Raw genomic sequence first — 13164 nt, 5'->3', positions numbered from 1 at the left:
AGGAAAATTCAAGGAGATGCTTGAAGCCCTGGTTAGGAACTTTCCTCTGAGAGGGAAAAGCAGTCAAGTTCTCTCTTGACTGGGGAATGGTACTCCCAGCATTCCACAGGCCCACTGTTCTTCATTTCTCGACTCAGAGGCCAGGGGAGAAGAGAAGCAGGGACAGGACTGTGAACAAGGACAAAACAGAAAGGGCCAAGGGGACCCAATTATTATACTTATGAGGTACAAACCACCAGAACTCTTGCTAGAGGTGGGGAAGGGGTGCCTAAGCCTTTGGTGAAAAGAAATGTGCCATTTCATCCTTAAGAAAACAGGGACAAGACCAGCTAGTGACTGGTGATACTTAAAGACTGGTGACAAAGCAAGGCCTGACTTTACATTTTGCTCTAGACACATATTTTTTAAGCTAGTGTATCTTTTGTTTAAAAGGAAATTTATGGGGGGAGGGGGAGAGGACGCACTTGTAATACCTTAACCAATAAAGAAATTAAAGATTAAAAAAAATAAAAGGGAATTTAGATTTTTGATAAATTAATAGAAAGCAAACAAGTCTCTCAGAGAAGCTCCTACAGCTGGGACCTGGCCGAGGGCAGCAAGCTGAGCAGCTACTCCTCCGGTTGTCACTGAGCAATGAGGGGCAGGGTCCCGGTGGCACAGGCCTGTCCTCTCTCTCTACCTAAGGCCTGGAAAAGAGGGGCAGCCTGGGAGGTGGAGAGCTGGTTACAAACACTTAGGAGTTGGAACTGGCTTTCTGGTCCAAGGTGGGATCTTGATTAAGGACACAATTATATTTATTAACTTTAAAGTGCATCAAACTTGAAGTAAGAGGAGGGAGAAAATAAACTCACAAATCCAGAGACACGAAAGTAACTGTAACATGAACAGATACTTTCCCATCAGCCACTGGGAAGAGGTGGGAACACAGAATCTGGAGGCTCAGATGTTGAGAAGAACACAGAGCAGGGCCACAGAAATGGGGATTTGAGATTCAATACAGAGGAAAAGGTGGTTGTGAACTTGTCACTGAGCTCTGGGGAGAAGGACGGTGGTGACTTTCCAAGACTCTAGTAGCCAGTGAAAGAACATGACCAAGAACAGGCCAGAGTGCAGTGATGCAAGCAGGTCCAGTGCAGGGGTCCTAGGTGAGAAAGACACTACCCTTGGTGAGTAAGGGACTTCCTAGGTCATGAACCATGTAAAATCTCAGGAGAGGACAGTGGGTGATCAGGACAGCCATCATTAAGGCCCAGGTCCAGAGGCTTAGGAGTGGTACCAGGTCCATGTGCATGGCTGTACACCAGCGTGTAAGCACATGAGATGTAATGTACCTGGGCATAAGCTCTGAGAGAATGTACACAGTTCTGTGAGTTCCCCGAGAGTGAGAGGTTTAAGGATGTGAGCGAGGGCTGCATGAAGTGTCCAAGATCCTCGTGTGTGTGTGCTGGCCTAGAGGGGTGAACATGCATAAGGCCCGAACTGTCCTCACGGGACCTATGTGAAGACAGGAAGGACAGGTGGAGCCTCACCTGCAGTGGAGGAGGGGAGGGGAAGAGAAGGAGGAGGAGGAAAGGAAGAGATGGGCTCACCTTCGGGCAGGCGAGGGGGGCCGCAGTGGCACCAGCACAAAGCCCATGCTCTGCAGATACTGCACGTACTGCTGCAGGAAGGCCAGGCTCAGCTCCTTCAGCCAAGGCTCCTCACGCGCACCCGGCGGGGGCACATCCGAGGCCTCACAGCTTATGGGGGCCTCTCGGCTCCCAGGCCCTGCCTCGGGGCGATGGCGCCGCTGCAGGAGTGGATATTAAGGAAGGCTCTACCCACTGTCAACCACCAGGGGTGGAGGAATGGAGGTCACTGTAAAGGGAGATCCCAGGGGAGAAATCCAGGAGTTTTGAGCCTCACCTGCCCCTCAGGGGGCCCACAGGTCTCCGGCGGCCCATGCAGCCAGGCAGCCGGGTCGAAGAGCAGGGCTGTTGCACAGTAATGCACCAGGCGGGATGACTGCTTCAGGGTCTCCAGCTCCCCGGCCTGAGGAAACGGGGCAGTGAGCACTGGAGTGGTGGCCAGGGAAGGGTCAGAGGATGCTCCTGGAGGATGGGGGTCGGGCCGCTCACACTGATGGGCATGCTGGCGGGGGTGGAGCGCTGCTGCCAGGTCACAAACAGGTTCTCCATCTTCATCTGCCGCTCCAGCTCTGGGGATGGGAAGCATCGGCAGTGGCCACCAGGACCTGCTGCCCCTCTCCCTCCCGGATTCCAGTCTGCCCCTGCCCACTGAACGCCCAGTGCCCTCACCTCTGCGCTCTGTCATCTTGATCTCCAGGAACTGTTGTCCATGGTAGGTGACGGGATCAGGGGGTCTGGGCACAGGGCCAAGTGAGGAGCTGGGGCGGGCAGCTGAGATATCCCTCAGGGCCTCATCAAAGGGGAATGTGTCCAGGGGCAGGGGGCCCCCGCCCCGAGAGGACCCACTCAGCCGGCCTTGCTCACGGCTCAGTGGAGGGCTGGCACTCCGGATGAGGGTCTCTGCTTCCACGGTCGGCACTAGGAATGGGTTTGGCTCCTGAGAAAGATGGAGCCTCACAATGGGTGCCTGGCTTTTGTCCTCAGACCTTCTCTCCTGCCCTGGCCTCCTCTCTGTCTCTCCTTCCCCACTACCTCTGCTTTTAGTCTGTCCCCTTCCCCTGCTTCCGAGCCAGTACTTCCTTAAAACCCTGGGAGCCAGAACTAGAGGAGGGAGCGGAGCAGCAGGCACCTTTTCATCCCGCACTGGGAAGTCCAACTGGCCATAATGATGGAAGAGGCCAAGCTTCTGGCTGAGGAGGCAGAAGATGAGGTGGGCACGAGCGTTCTGCCACTGCACGAGGCGAACCAGCGCTCGGCCCAATGCTGCCCCTAGGTCTGGAGCCCAGTTGTAAGTCAGCAGCTGCAGCTGGAAGTCAGGGGTCAGGGTTAGTGAGATCACAGAACCTCTTCCCCGACCCAGCCCCTGACCCCACATCTACCTTCTTATCCACGACCTCCAGTAGCAAGAACCTCTGCCGGGGAGCATTTCGTCCAGAGCTCCCATCGCTTCCAGGCTCGAAGCGCTGCAAGGCTTTGGGAGCTACAGGGTGGGGGAGGGTCATAACGGGGGCCTGGAGGCAGGTCCCCCTCAATCCCATCCTGTCCCCCGCAAGATCAGAGACTACCTTCAGTCACTGCAAACCCAGCCCCCCTAGGCCATGCCCTCACCCTGCTGGGTGGGTCTCCTCCACTGCGAGAAGTTCCTTCCCAGAAGCAGCAGATGCCGCTCAGCTGCAGGGCGGGGCGTTGGGCCCAGTTGTCCCAGGGAACAAGGACTGAAGATGTCTGGCTCTGAACTCCTATTGGGAGGGAGGGACGCTCAGAAGGCAGACCATCCATGGCCTCATCTCCGGCCATCACCTCCTGAGCCTAGGCCCCCAGCTCTCCTAGTCAGCCTCTATGAGACCCCAAACTCACAAATGCTGCTCAAAGATGCGGACACTGGTGTCTCCAGCCATTGAGGTGACCAGAGTGGTGAACTCAGACAAGATGGATGAAAGGAGGAACCGGGACACCATGTGGGTGGAGCTCCTGGACACTGAGGTGCAACCTGGATCGGGGCAAAGAAGTCCTGGTGTGTGTGTGTGTGTATAAGGGGGGGCAGGTTAAGGAGAGGAGCGGGGGGCTGGGGTCTCACCAGTCTGAACCATGAATTCCATCCAGCGCTGAGTAACCCGAGCGAACACAGGCTGCAGGGTCCCCACCTCGCCCTCCTCCAGCTGCGTGGTCCGGCGTCTGAAGACACAGCAGGAGTAAGAACTGCACACTGATACTTGATATGTATGTGTTTACATAAATCCGTTATCAACTATGATTTCACACCACACCCTCCTGACACGTCACACATACACACCTCTGTCTCTGGGCTCCAGAATCCGGGCCTGATGCCCGCTCGGTTCCACCTGGAGTTCGAACATTTTCAGTTTTGTGACGTCTCCGGCCCCGAGTGTCTTCCGGCCGATCCAGGACAATGTCATCAGTTGTTTTGGGGGAACCCAAGTCCCCAGATTCTGTTTTATTCTGGAGGCAATGCAGTGAATGAGGAGGGCTATTGGGAAGGGGAACAGGGTAGAGGATGGAATGGTAACAAGAGCCTGGAGGATTTGGAGGCTCAGGTTCAGGCCCTGGTTTCACTGCAGGCTGACTAAGCAGCCTCGGACAAGCGACTCAACTTTCTAGCCCAGTTGTCTCACTGGTCAAAGCCCTGCTTATCCTGCAGGTTGTAAGGATAGGGTAAGAAAAGTGGAAGGGAGGGCACTTAATAAGCTGAAGCTCTCTCTGTCAGTGAGAACTTGCTACATTCTGCAAGCTCCTACCCAAGGGACAGGGTAGTTTTATATAACAGGAGATGTGAGGCAAGGCCTGCAGGGGAGTGCAGGTAGAACTAGGAGGCAGGCAGGAAAGTAGATGCCAACTTCATCACCTCCTCCCATTCCCCCCTTACCAGCATATCCCAGAAGCTACGCCGGCCAGCTTTGCTGGGGGGAGTCACAGGCTCCCCAGGGGCAGGCCCAGGGGGAAAGGTGCTAGCTCGGCCTGCAGGGCTCTTGGTTTCCAAGGACCCACTCCTGAGACTTCCTGTGGACACCAGACAATACAAATTTTGTCACTGGCCATCAATCCCCATTCCAGAAACCCTAGCCCCAGGGTATGACAGTGACTTCACACTTTCTCTGTGGGTTAGTGAATGACAGCATATGCAATTGAGTGTGGCTGCAGATTTTGTGTGGAGTTGCTGTATTTCCCACTCTAGGCGGGTGACCCTAAGCCTGGGCACATTTCTGCTAGGGACTTGCCGATGCAAGGAAGGTAAGGGACAATTAAGAATGTGTATTTCAGACGGGGCCTCTGTGAGGTCTTCCAGAATCCCACCTTTGCACCCTCACCCGAAACACCATCTTGCCTGGACCTGTGAGGCTCTCTGGCCCCCACCTACCTGGGGACATGTCCTCTGTGCACAGGGGGGCTGGCAGTAGCTGCAGCTCCATGACAGCATCAGCCAAGGCCTGACGAGCTGCTCCTCGGAGCTTCTCTTCCAGTTGCACGATACTGATATTCCCTTTTTCCCACACATCTAGTCGAAGCCGTGGGGCCCCACTCTGAGCTGGAGGAAAGAATGAGGGTCACTTAAGGGTGCCCCTAATTCCTACAGCATAACCGAACACCCCTCCTCTCACCAAGCTGCCCCACCTGAAGAACTGTCCGGCAGGACTGGGCAGCGAGTGACCGTGGTCAGCTGCTCAAATTCCTCCTCTCGCAGTAGATCTGGGGGCCCCGGAGAAGAGGGGGGCCATGATGCCAGTGAGATGGGGGCCCCTCCCTCATCCACAAAGGATAGAGTGATGCAGGCAACTCCTAGATAGAATCCATAGGAAAACTCAGGTCTGGGACTTCCAGATCCCCTTTCCTCACCTCCCCAAACCCCCCTTAGCTGCAAGGCTGGGAAAGGCCCTTGCAGCCACCACAGAAAAGGCTTTCCCACACCTGGCAGTGCCCTATCCTGTACCTTTGCCACCGGTGCCCTGTCCACCAGGCTTGTTATACAAGTAAATGTCCAAGTCGGGGAGGCTGCCCTGTGGTGGGAGTGGATGCTGGAGAGAGAAGAGCCAGAGAACTAAGACTAGGCAAATGGACAAAAGCCATCAGGGAATGGGTGTCCACAGTGTGGAATGGGAAGCACAGGAAGACACAGGTGGATCATAAAGGTATATGTGGGGGTAGGGGGTGTACACAGGTCCATGGGACAAGGTATACATGGGGCATCTGTATAAAAATTATACAGGAAGGGTGTGTGTGGGGGGGAGGGGGGTATTTGGGTGCGTGTGGGTGTTGAATGGGGTGGGTGAAACCTCACCTGGAAGTGGTTCCGGCCATTGCTGTCTGTGTACTTGGGAGAGTGCAGGAAGATAAGCAGGTTTTGCCGTAGGTACCAGGCCAAGGCCGGAAGCCAGGGCCTGCAGGAGGGGGGTAAGGCCAGATGCAACACCTCTGAGGGGAGACTTCCAGGGGGCTGGATGAACTGCAGAGAGTGGGAAGGGGAGTCAGAGCTGGACGAAGAGGTTGTGGCCGAGACTGTCCTGGATCTGCGGCTGCCATGGAGGATGTTGGAGTCTGGGAGGGAGCTGACCTCTACATCAGCTGGCGTCAGCTTGCAGTTCCGAACAAGCATGACTGTGATGACGTCCAGAGTGGCCTCATCCAGGCGCCGACGCAGAACCCGCACTAGCTCATCTGTGATCTCGGGACCTTGATACAGCCGTGGTGGGAAGGTGGAGACCCTGCGGAGGACCCAGCTACCCCAACCAGCCCTTAACCCCCGACTCACATCCTCCCACACACCAGAGGCAGCCAGCACTAGGTTTTAGTTCTGCCAAGCTACTCACTGTGTGACTGTGGACAAGTGAGTTTTACCTCTCAAAGCCGCAGTGCCCTTAGCCATAAAATGGGGATAGCAACAGTATCTACCTCATATGTAACAATCTTAGCTGAAGACCTAGTACACACAGTAATTGGGCCATAAACTTTAGCTGGAAAATCCATTTGCCCAATAGACACCTCAGGCTCAACATATCTCAAATTGAACCAATCACCTTCACCCCAACTCACCCCTGATATCCAGCCAGTGGAACCACTATCTACCCATAGTTACCTGGGACAGATACCTGATGTCAACTTTAATGACCCCTTCCCCAAGCTGCATTTCAATCAGCTCTAGGTCCTGGCCCCTAAATATCACAGCAGTCTGTCCTTTTCCACCCAGCCCCTACTCGAAGGAAGCCCAGAGCATAGCATGAGCTGGAGTAGGAAGGCTCCATGAGAAGTCCCAGAGAATTCTGGAACCTCATCTGGCCACTCCCTACCCTCTCCCTGCAGTCCTTACCAGCCTGCCCTACACCATGCACCAGCAACTGGATATGTCTGTCCACTTGGCCCACAGGACGAGCAGCATCTGCACTGCGGCTGGAAGCCAAGTCGAGGGGAGAACGAGGACCCTGTAAGAAAACCCTGTCAGGGCCCGGCTTTAGAGAGCAAAGTCTGATGGAGAACAGGGCCTCAGGGAGTGAAGGTGATACATGCCGAGGCTTCCTCAGAGTAGATGGGCTCCTGGCTTCGGGACAGAGCGAGGGAGGGGGGCATAGCATCGCCTTCTGGCGGCCGCTCGCTGCAGGACGTCTCCAGGAGCCTGGGAAAGAGTGGCAAGGTCTTTGGACATGCCGCCTCCTGCACCATCCAGGGACCACGCTTTACCCCATCTTTGCAGGACTCACGAACCGAAGATAATACACAGCCTTCGTTGCTCGCTCCTGATAAACAAACATATTCTTCCGGTTCACCACGGAGAAGGCATTGAGCACAGAGCGCAGGGCCTGGATGGCTGTAGGAGTGACGGGGGCTCAGGGAACTCCCTTCTCCAGACCCCCTACACACTCCACCTGCCCTCTCATGCCATCATGTACCACGAGAGACCCCCATGCTGGGCCCCATTTTGAGGCGTGAATGGACTCGAATCACGGTTCCCCACACAACGTCACAGGAGAAGTGGCCAGGGACAAACTGCATTGTGGCTGCTAGGTATCCTCGGGGTGCACAGCTCTCATCAGCAGCATAATCTGATGGGGGGAACGGAGACGTGGATCAGAAATGGCACACAGCCCTCTGCCCTCACAGACTTCTCACCTGTGAACTGGTCCACCCATCCCCCCTCCCCAGGCTCCTCAGCCCTGTCTATGACTCTGCAGGGCAAAGAGGGTCATTTTGGGAAATAAGGCAGGACCATGCTCCTAGGAAGACAGGTCATAGCACAAAGGTTTTCAGAACTCTCTTAGGGAGATGTGGGAAAGGAGCCAAGAAGAGGTGTCAGGGGAGGCAAAGCATGAGAAAATCCTGAAGTTAATGCCACAGCACCCTGACCCTGTCCCGATATACCTCATGATGCAATATGCACCCCATTTGTGTACTCACTGGGAGTTACAACAATAACCCCATTTAAACAAAAGATAGACTACTTGTACACACCCACTGCAGAGTGGGGAGAGCTGTCTCCTGTGCTTTGGTGGATAGCTATCCCAAAGAACCCAGAGGGTGGCGTGACATATGCGAGAGTCCACAGCCACAGTCCAATGCCTTGTCTGACCCTTTCCTGGTTGACGTGGAACCTTACAGTAGCCCAAAGGTGGCAATTTGGTTTCCCAGAGAAGCTGCTGTCAGATGTGAGCAGTTAGAGAAAACCCAGGAGGCTGCAGAGTCTGGAATGGAATGCTGGTTGCTAAGGGTTTCAGCAAAACCACATGGAGAGACTAAAATGAGGAAGGGCTCTGTCTGGCTTCTGCCTGGTCTTACACCTCAGGCTGCTGGGAGTCATTGTGAAGTGAAAGTGCTGGGCTGTCCTCGCTCACGCTCAATTTGCAGAAGATGCCATCACAACCCCGGGAAGCCCGCTAATTACAGGGATTCTGCTTTGATATGGAACACATCCCAGGAAGTGCCGAGAGATGCACTCTCTGGAGCTGCCAGGAAGGTTCGTCTACAGACTTGCTGAGAATGTTAAAAATAAGGAGTGGTCTGATTTTACTTCTAAACCAGAAGGGAGAACTACAAAGGAATGGCATTTCATCTCATGACACATAAACTAATTGCTAAAATTCTGCAGCACACCAAAAAATATATTTTTTGCCGACCTGACCAAAAAATCAAAAAACAAAAAAGGTATAGTTTTGACTCATTCACACTGGACAGCTATTGTGTTGGCTGTTGTCATTTATTAATTTGACAATTTAAGGGAGAAGAGGTTAGTGGTCCTAATCTCTTTTTAGGTATTGCATGTTTTAAAAATTCTTGTGGCACACTGGTTGAAAACTCACTGCTCTGAGTTGGGGTGAGAGGTCATCAGGAATAAAGGAAGGGAGCAAAAGTGTGGAGACCTCAATTACCATCTCAAGTAGATTACCATGTTCCTTAACCATGACCAGAAATCCCCAGGGGGTCCTGTGCCTGCCTGTTTGGAGGGACAGCCAATCAGAAAGACCTCCTACCGGGTCTCAGGCTCCACTCCGCTGACCTTCTCTCACCTGTCAACTGGCCTACTTGTCCCCCACACCCACCGCTTGCCCAGTCTATTACCCTGTAGGAGAAAGACGATCATTTTGGAAAACAAGACAGGACCAGGCCCTTAGGAAGACAGGTGACAGCTAGTGCCCCTTCAATGACCCCTCTCCAGTATTCTTCAACCTTTCCCCCTCTCCTGGCTCTTTTGCTGTGGAACATAAGTGTGCTCCAGTCTCTGCCATAGTTTAAAATTGCTGCCTTGACCTCCATTTCCGTTAGTTCCTGCCACATCCATTTCCTCTCTCCCTTCACTACCAAGCCACTTGAAAGATGAGTTACTCTCTGCTCGACCTAACATCCTTTCACTTTTCAATTTCCTCTAGTTTCTATTCCCGTCTCTCCACTGAAAGTACTTCCACTGAAGTCTCTGATGAACCTGAAATACCCAAGTCTAGTGATCCTTTGTGTCCTCTCCTCGCTCTCACTGTACTACTTGCCACCAATGAGCAAGCAATGGTGACTGCCCCCGGCTTCTCCCAGTCTTTGATAAAGGAAAGGAAGGCTCCTGGGTGGGACCTTACCATCGCTGGGCAGGGGTGCCCGCTGACGGGAGTGGAAGGGGGTCTCGCTGCGCCACAGATCCTCTTCACTCTCAGCCACCAGGAGAGAGTTACACACGTGACTGTCATGAAGGTCCTGAAGCAGCAGCCGCTAGGAGAGGGAGCAAGGTATCAAGGAACTGGAATGGATTCCCTCATAAACCGGTGGTGGTACTGAGAGGTAATCAAAGGCCAGAGAGAATGCCCATTATCTCAGGGGTTGGAGGGTCAGAGGTCAAAAAGAGCATCAGTGATCACTGGCAGGTCAGAGATGGTATCTAAGTCACTGGGCTCAGGGCTCTGAGCACTGGTCCCCAGTTAGAAATACTTGTCCTTCTTCATTGCCAGAGTCTGTTCACCATCCTTCAGGTCTCAGCTTAAAAATCAGTTCTTCTAAGAAGCTTTCCTTGACACTTTAGAGCAGTGGTTCTCAACCTTGGCTGCACATTAGAATCACCTGGGAATCTTTTTAAAATCCTGATTTCTGGGCCTCATCCCAGGTGATTCTAATGTGCAGCCAAGGTTGAGAACCACTGCTTTAGAGGGTCAGATCCAGTTATATGCTCTCATAACAGTCTCTACTTTTCCTCTGTAGAGGTCTTCACAATTGTAATGAAAATAATTTGTGTGATTTAGTTGTTCAATGTTTATCTCCCCCACTCAACACAAGCCCGAGAGAGTCACGCTTTCCCTCTTGTTCACCATTATATCCCTAATAGTGGCCGGTGCACAAGATTTGTGCATGAGTGGGGGGGCGGGGAGGGATGGAGGGGCGGTGTCCCTCAGTCTGGTCTGCACCCTCTCCAATCTGGGACCCCTCAGGGAATGTCCGACTAAACCGGCAGTCGGAAATCCCTCTTGCAATCTGGGACTGCTGGCTCCTAACTGCTCACCTGCCTGCCTGCCCAATCACCCCTAACCACGCTGCCTGCCGGCCTGATCACCCCCAAATGCCACCCCTGCTGGCCTGCTCACCCTCAACTGCCCTCCCCTGCCAGCCTGATCACCCTAACAGCCTCTGCCTCGGCACCACCACCATGGCTTTGTCCGGAAGGTCTCCAGGTCTAATTAGCATATTACCCTTTTATTAGTATAGATCATCGGTTCTCAACCTGTGGGTCGCGACCCCTTTGGGGGTCGAATGACTCTTTCACACGGGTCACCTAAGACCATCGGAAAACACATATATAATTACATATTGTTTTTGTGATTAATCACTATGCTTTAATTATGTTCAATTTGTAACAATGAAATTGGGGGTCACCACAACATGAGGAACTGTATTAAAGGGTCGCGGCATTAGGAAGGTTGAAAACCACACTGGTATAGATGCTAGCACAGTGCAATGAGTAGGAACATCTCATAGTCCCTGGAGGGATGAGAGGAACCCACAGTATTGGGGATGGGTTAGGGAGAGCTCCCTAGTTTGTGGGGAGTCTGGGGAGGGGGTCATCCTAATAAATGAGTAGGTATCAAAGAAAACATCCAAGATGGATCAGCAGCCTCTGAAAGTCAAGGTCTTGGAAATTCCTTCCTCACTGGGGCTGTGACCACGCCTGGAGAGCCCTGTCCCTGGTTGCCCTTACCTGGTTGACCTCCCTGCAGATCTCCCCAACTCGCCTCACCAAGAGCTGCTGCAGGTGGCGGCACTCAGTGCCTGGCCCCCCATCTTCCCGAATCAGGCTCCTAGCAAGGAGGGGTGGATCAGACACAGAATTGCAGTGGGGAGAAAATTGTGGGGAAGCGTCATGGGAGCTGGGCCAAGAGGAACCATGAAAAGGAAGTAGGTTGAACAAAGGAAAGGAAACATGATGGGAAATGGGAAAGATGGAATTCTCAGTGGCAATTCTGGAAGCCTAGGCTCCATGCTTGCCTCACCAGCCTCCATATGGGTACCACACTGAGGCTTCTATCATACAGCTCTCCTTTTATCACTGGCAGGTCAGAGATGGTGTCTAAGTCACTGGGCTCAGGGTTCTGAGCATGGACCCCAGCTAGGAACACTTGTCCCTTGGGAAGTTAGAAACACTTTATCCGAATGCTGGCCTTCCCTTCTCTCACCTCCACCTCTGTGATTAGAGCAGTACTTATTTAACCAGAGGCCTAGGTGTGAATCCTGGCTCTGCCACTAACTGTGACCTTAGGGAAGTACTTAACTTATCTGTGCTTGAGTTTCTTCACTTATAATAATAATACTTTGTAGGGATGTTATCTAGATTAAATAAGCTTAAACAGTGCATGCCACTTAGTAAGCACTTGTTAAATATTGTCTATTATTCCTTATTTTTATAGATCAACTTCTGAAACTCCTCTGAACTGTAGATGCTCTTAATGCTCAGCGAGGAGCCAAAATCTCCATCAGCTTTTCAACTCCTTTAGGAAAGCAGAGTGACATGCTTTGCTATTAGATGTGGGAAGTGGTCAGGAGCACCCAACCTTAGAATGAAAGTCAGATCCCTACCCAAACTCTCAGTCCCATGTCTTACCCTTTAATAACATTCAAGAAGGGTGAAGTGGGACCAGGCAGAAGAGGCTACCATCAGAGTCAGGGTGCGGCCCTGGCTCCTCCTTACCGTGCATGTGCATACACTTCCACACGGTCCTGCAGTATCCGGACGATGAGCCAGAAGTCAGGCAGGCAGGGCCCAGGGAGGCTTGAGAGCGAAGGCTGTGCAGGTGTTGGCTCAGGTGCGGTCCGCAATGTGAAGGGGGCCTTCTCACCCAGGGTCTCATTGGGACCCTCACTGTCAGAGCCACTGCTGCCACCATCATAACCTGTGTCAAATGTGCTGAAGTTCAACCCCATCCTTATGCTCATCTGAGCCTCCGCTTCCCATCAGCCTAGAGTCCATCCCCCTGCCCCCGCTTACCTAGGTGGTCTGAGTCCACACTGCCCTGACTGGACATGAGGCTTAGTCCCTGGCTGGGCCCAGGCTGGCTCCCTGGGAAGAGAAGGAAAAGAAAGGCCTGGAGCACCTCCTCAATCCCACCTAGGACCACCTTCCAAAAATGGAAACAGGTCCAGGGATGTACAAGCCCTGTGTCCCGGCCTCAGACTGAGCTGCCCAAGTCTTTTCTTACCTCCCTGTGGCAGGCTGGGCAGACTGATGAGGGAGGGTCCCTCAGAATCCTCTGGGGAGCCAGGGGCTTGGGGGTTAGCTGTCAGGGCCTGAGGGGAGGAAGTCAGGACTGAGTCCAGGCCCCACACACCACCACCACCCCTGCCATTCCCAGGTCATCCCAGGAAAGACTCACCTCTCCTTCGTTGTTGTCAGCCTTATCCTCATGGCTGTGCCAAGCCCAGGCCACAGAAGGGGGCACCCCATGGGGTCCACCTGGCTGTTGGCCAGCTGCCACGAAGAAGAAGCCGCTGCCAGGGTCCTCGAGAAGAACATGACCAGGAAGGTGGAGGCGGCGGAACTCCTGAGGAACAGGAGCCACAGTTACAATCT

At 53.3% G+C, this 13164-nt stretch overlaps 1 protein-coding gene across 4 annotated transcripts in view; it reads right to left on the bottom strand.

Moving 5' to 3' along the window:
- The window catches only part of SZT2 (SZT2 subunit of KICSTOR complex), a 57467-nt gene that overhangs the window by 8597 nt on the left and 35706 nt on the right, over window positions 1-13164 (bottom strand). For all 4 annotated transcript variants that reach the window (XM_059689843.1, XM_059689842.1, XM_059689844.1 and 1 more), the window contains 26 exons: window positions 12968-13135; window positions 12794-12881; window positions 12583-12654; window positions 12286-12487; window positions 11299-11398; window positions 9695-9824; window positions 7526-7678; window positions 7341-7443; window positions 7146-7251; window positions 6949-7060; window positions 6196-6314; window positions 5923-6087; window positions 5575-5659; window positions 5259-5423; window positions 5005-5172; window positions 4513-4646; window positions 3922-4088; window positions 3706-3803; window positions 3486-3618; window positions 3237-3367; window positions 3008-3108; window positions 2758-2934; window positions 2298-2565; window positions 2118-2197; window positions 1906-2031; window positions 1590-1789 (listed from right to left, as the gene is read on the bottom strand). In XM_059689843.1, coding sequence (XP_059545826.1) covers window positions 1590-1789; window positions 1906-2031; window positions 2118-2197; window positions 2298-2565; window positions 2758-2934; window positions 3008-3108; window positions 3237-3367; window positions 3486-3618; window positions 3706-3803; window positions 3922-4088; window positions 4513-4646; window positions 5005-5172; window positions 5259-5423; window positions 5575-5659; window positions 5923-6087; window positions 6196-6314; window positions 6949-7060; window positions 7146-7251; window positions 7341-7443; window positions 7526-7678; window positions 9695-9824; window positions 11299-11398; window positions 12286-12487; window positions 12583-12654; window positions 12794-12881; window positions 12968-13135 — 3551 coding nt within the window. The remainder of the gene's footprint in view (window positions 1-1589; window positions 1790-1905; window positions 2032-2117; window positions 2198-2297; window positions 2566-2757; window positions 2935-3007; window positions 3109-3236; window positions 3368-3485; window positions 3619-3705; window positions 3804-3921; window positions 4089-4512; window positions 4647-5004; window positions 5173-5258; window positions 5424-5574; window positions 5660-5922; window positions 6088-6195; window positions 6315-6948; window positions 7061-7145; window positions 7252-7340; window positions 7444-7525; window positions 7679-9694; window positions 9825-11298; window positions 11399-12285; window positions 12488-12582; window positions 12655-12793; window positions 12882-12967; window positions 13136-13164) is intronic.

The sequence above is a fragment of the Myotis daubentonii genome, chromosome 3 (assembly GCF_963259705.1).
Source record: "Myotis daubentonii chromosome 3, mMyoDau2.1, whole genome shotgun sequence".
Taxonomy (NCBI): domain Eukaryota; kingdom Metazoa; phylum Chordata; class Mammalia; order Chiroptera; family Vespertilionidae; genus Myotis; species Myotis daubentonii.
This window is presented reverse-complemented; position numbering and strand designations above follow the sequence as displayed.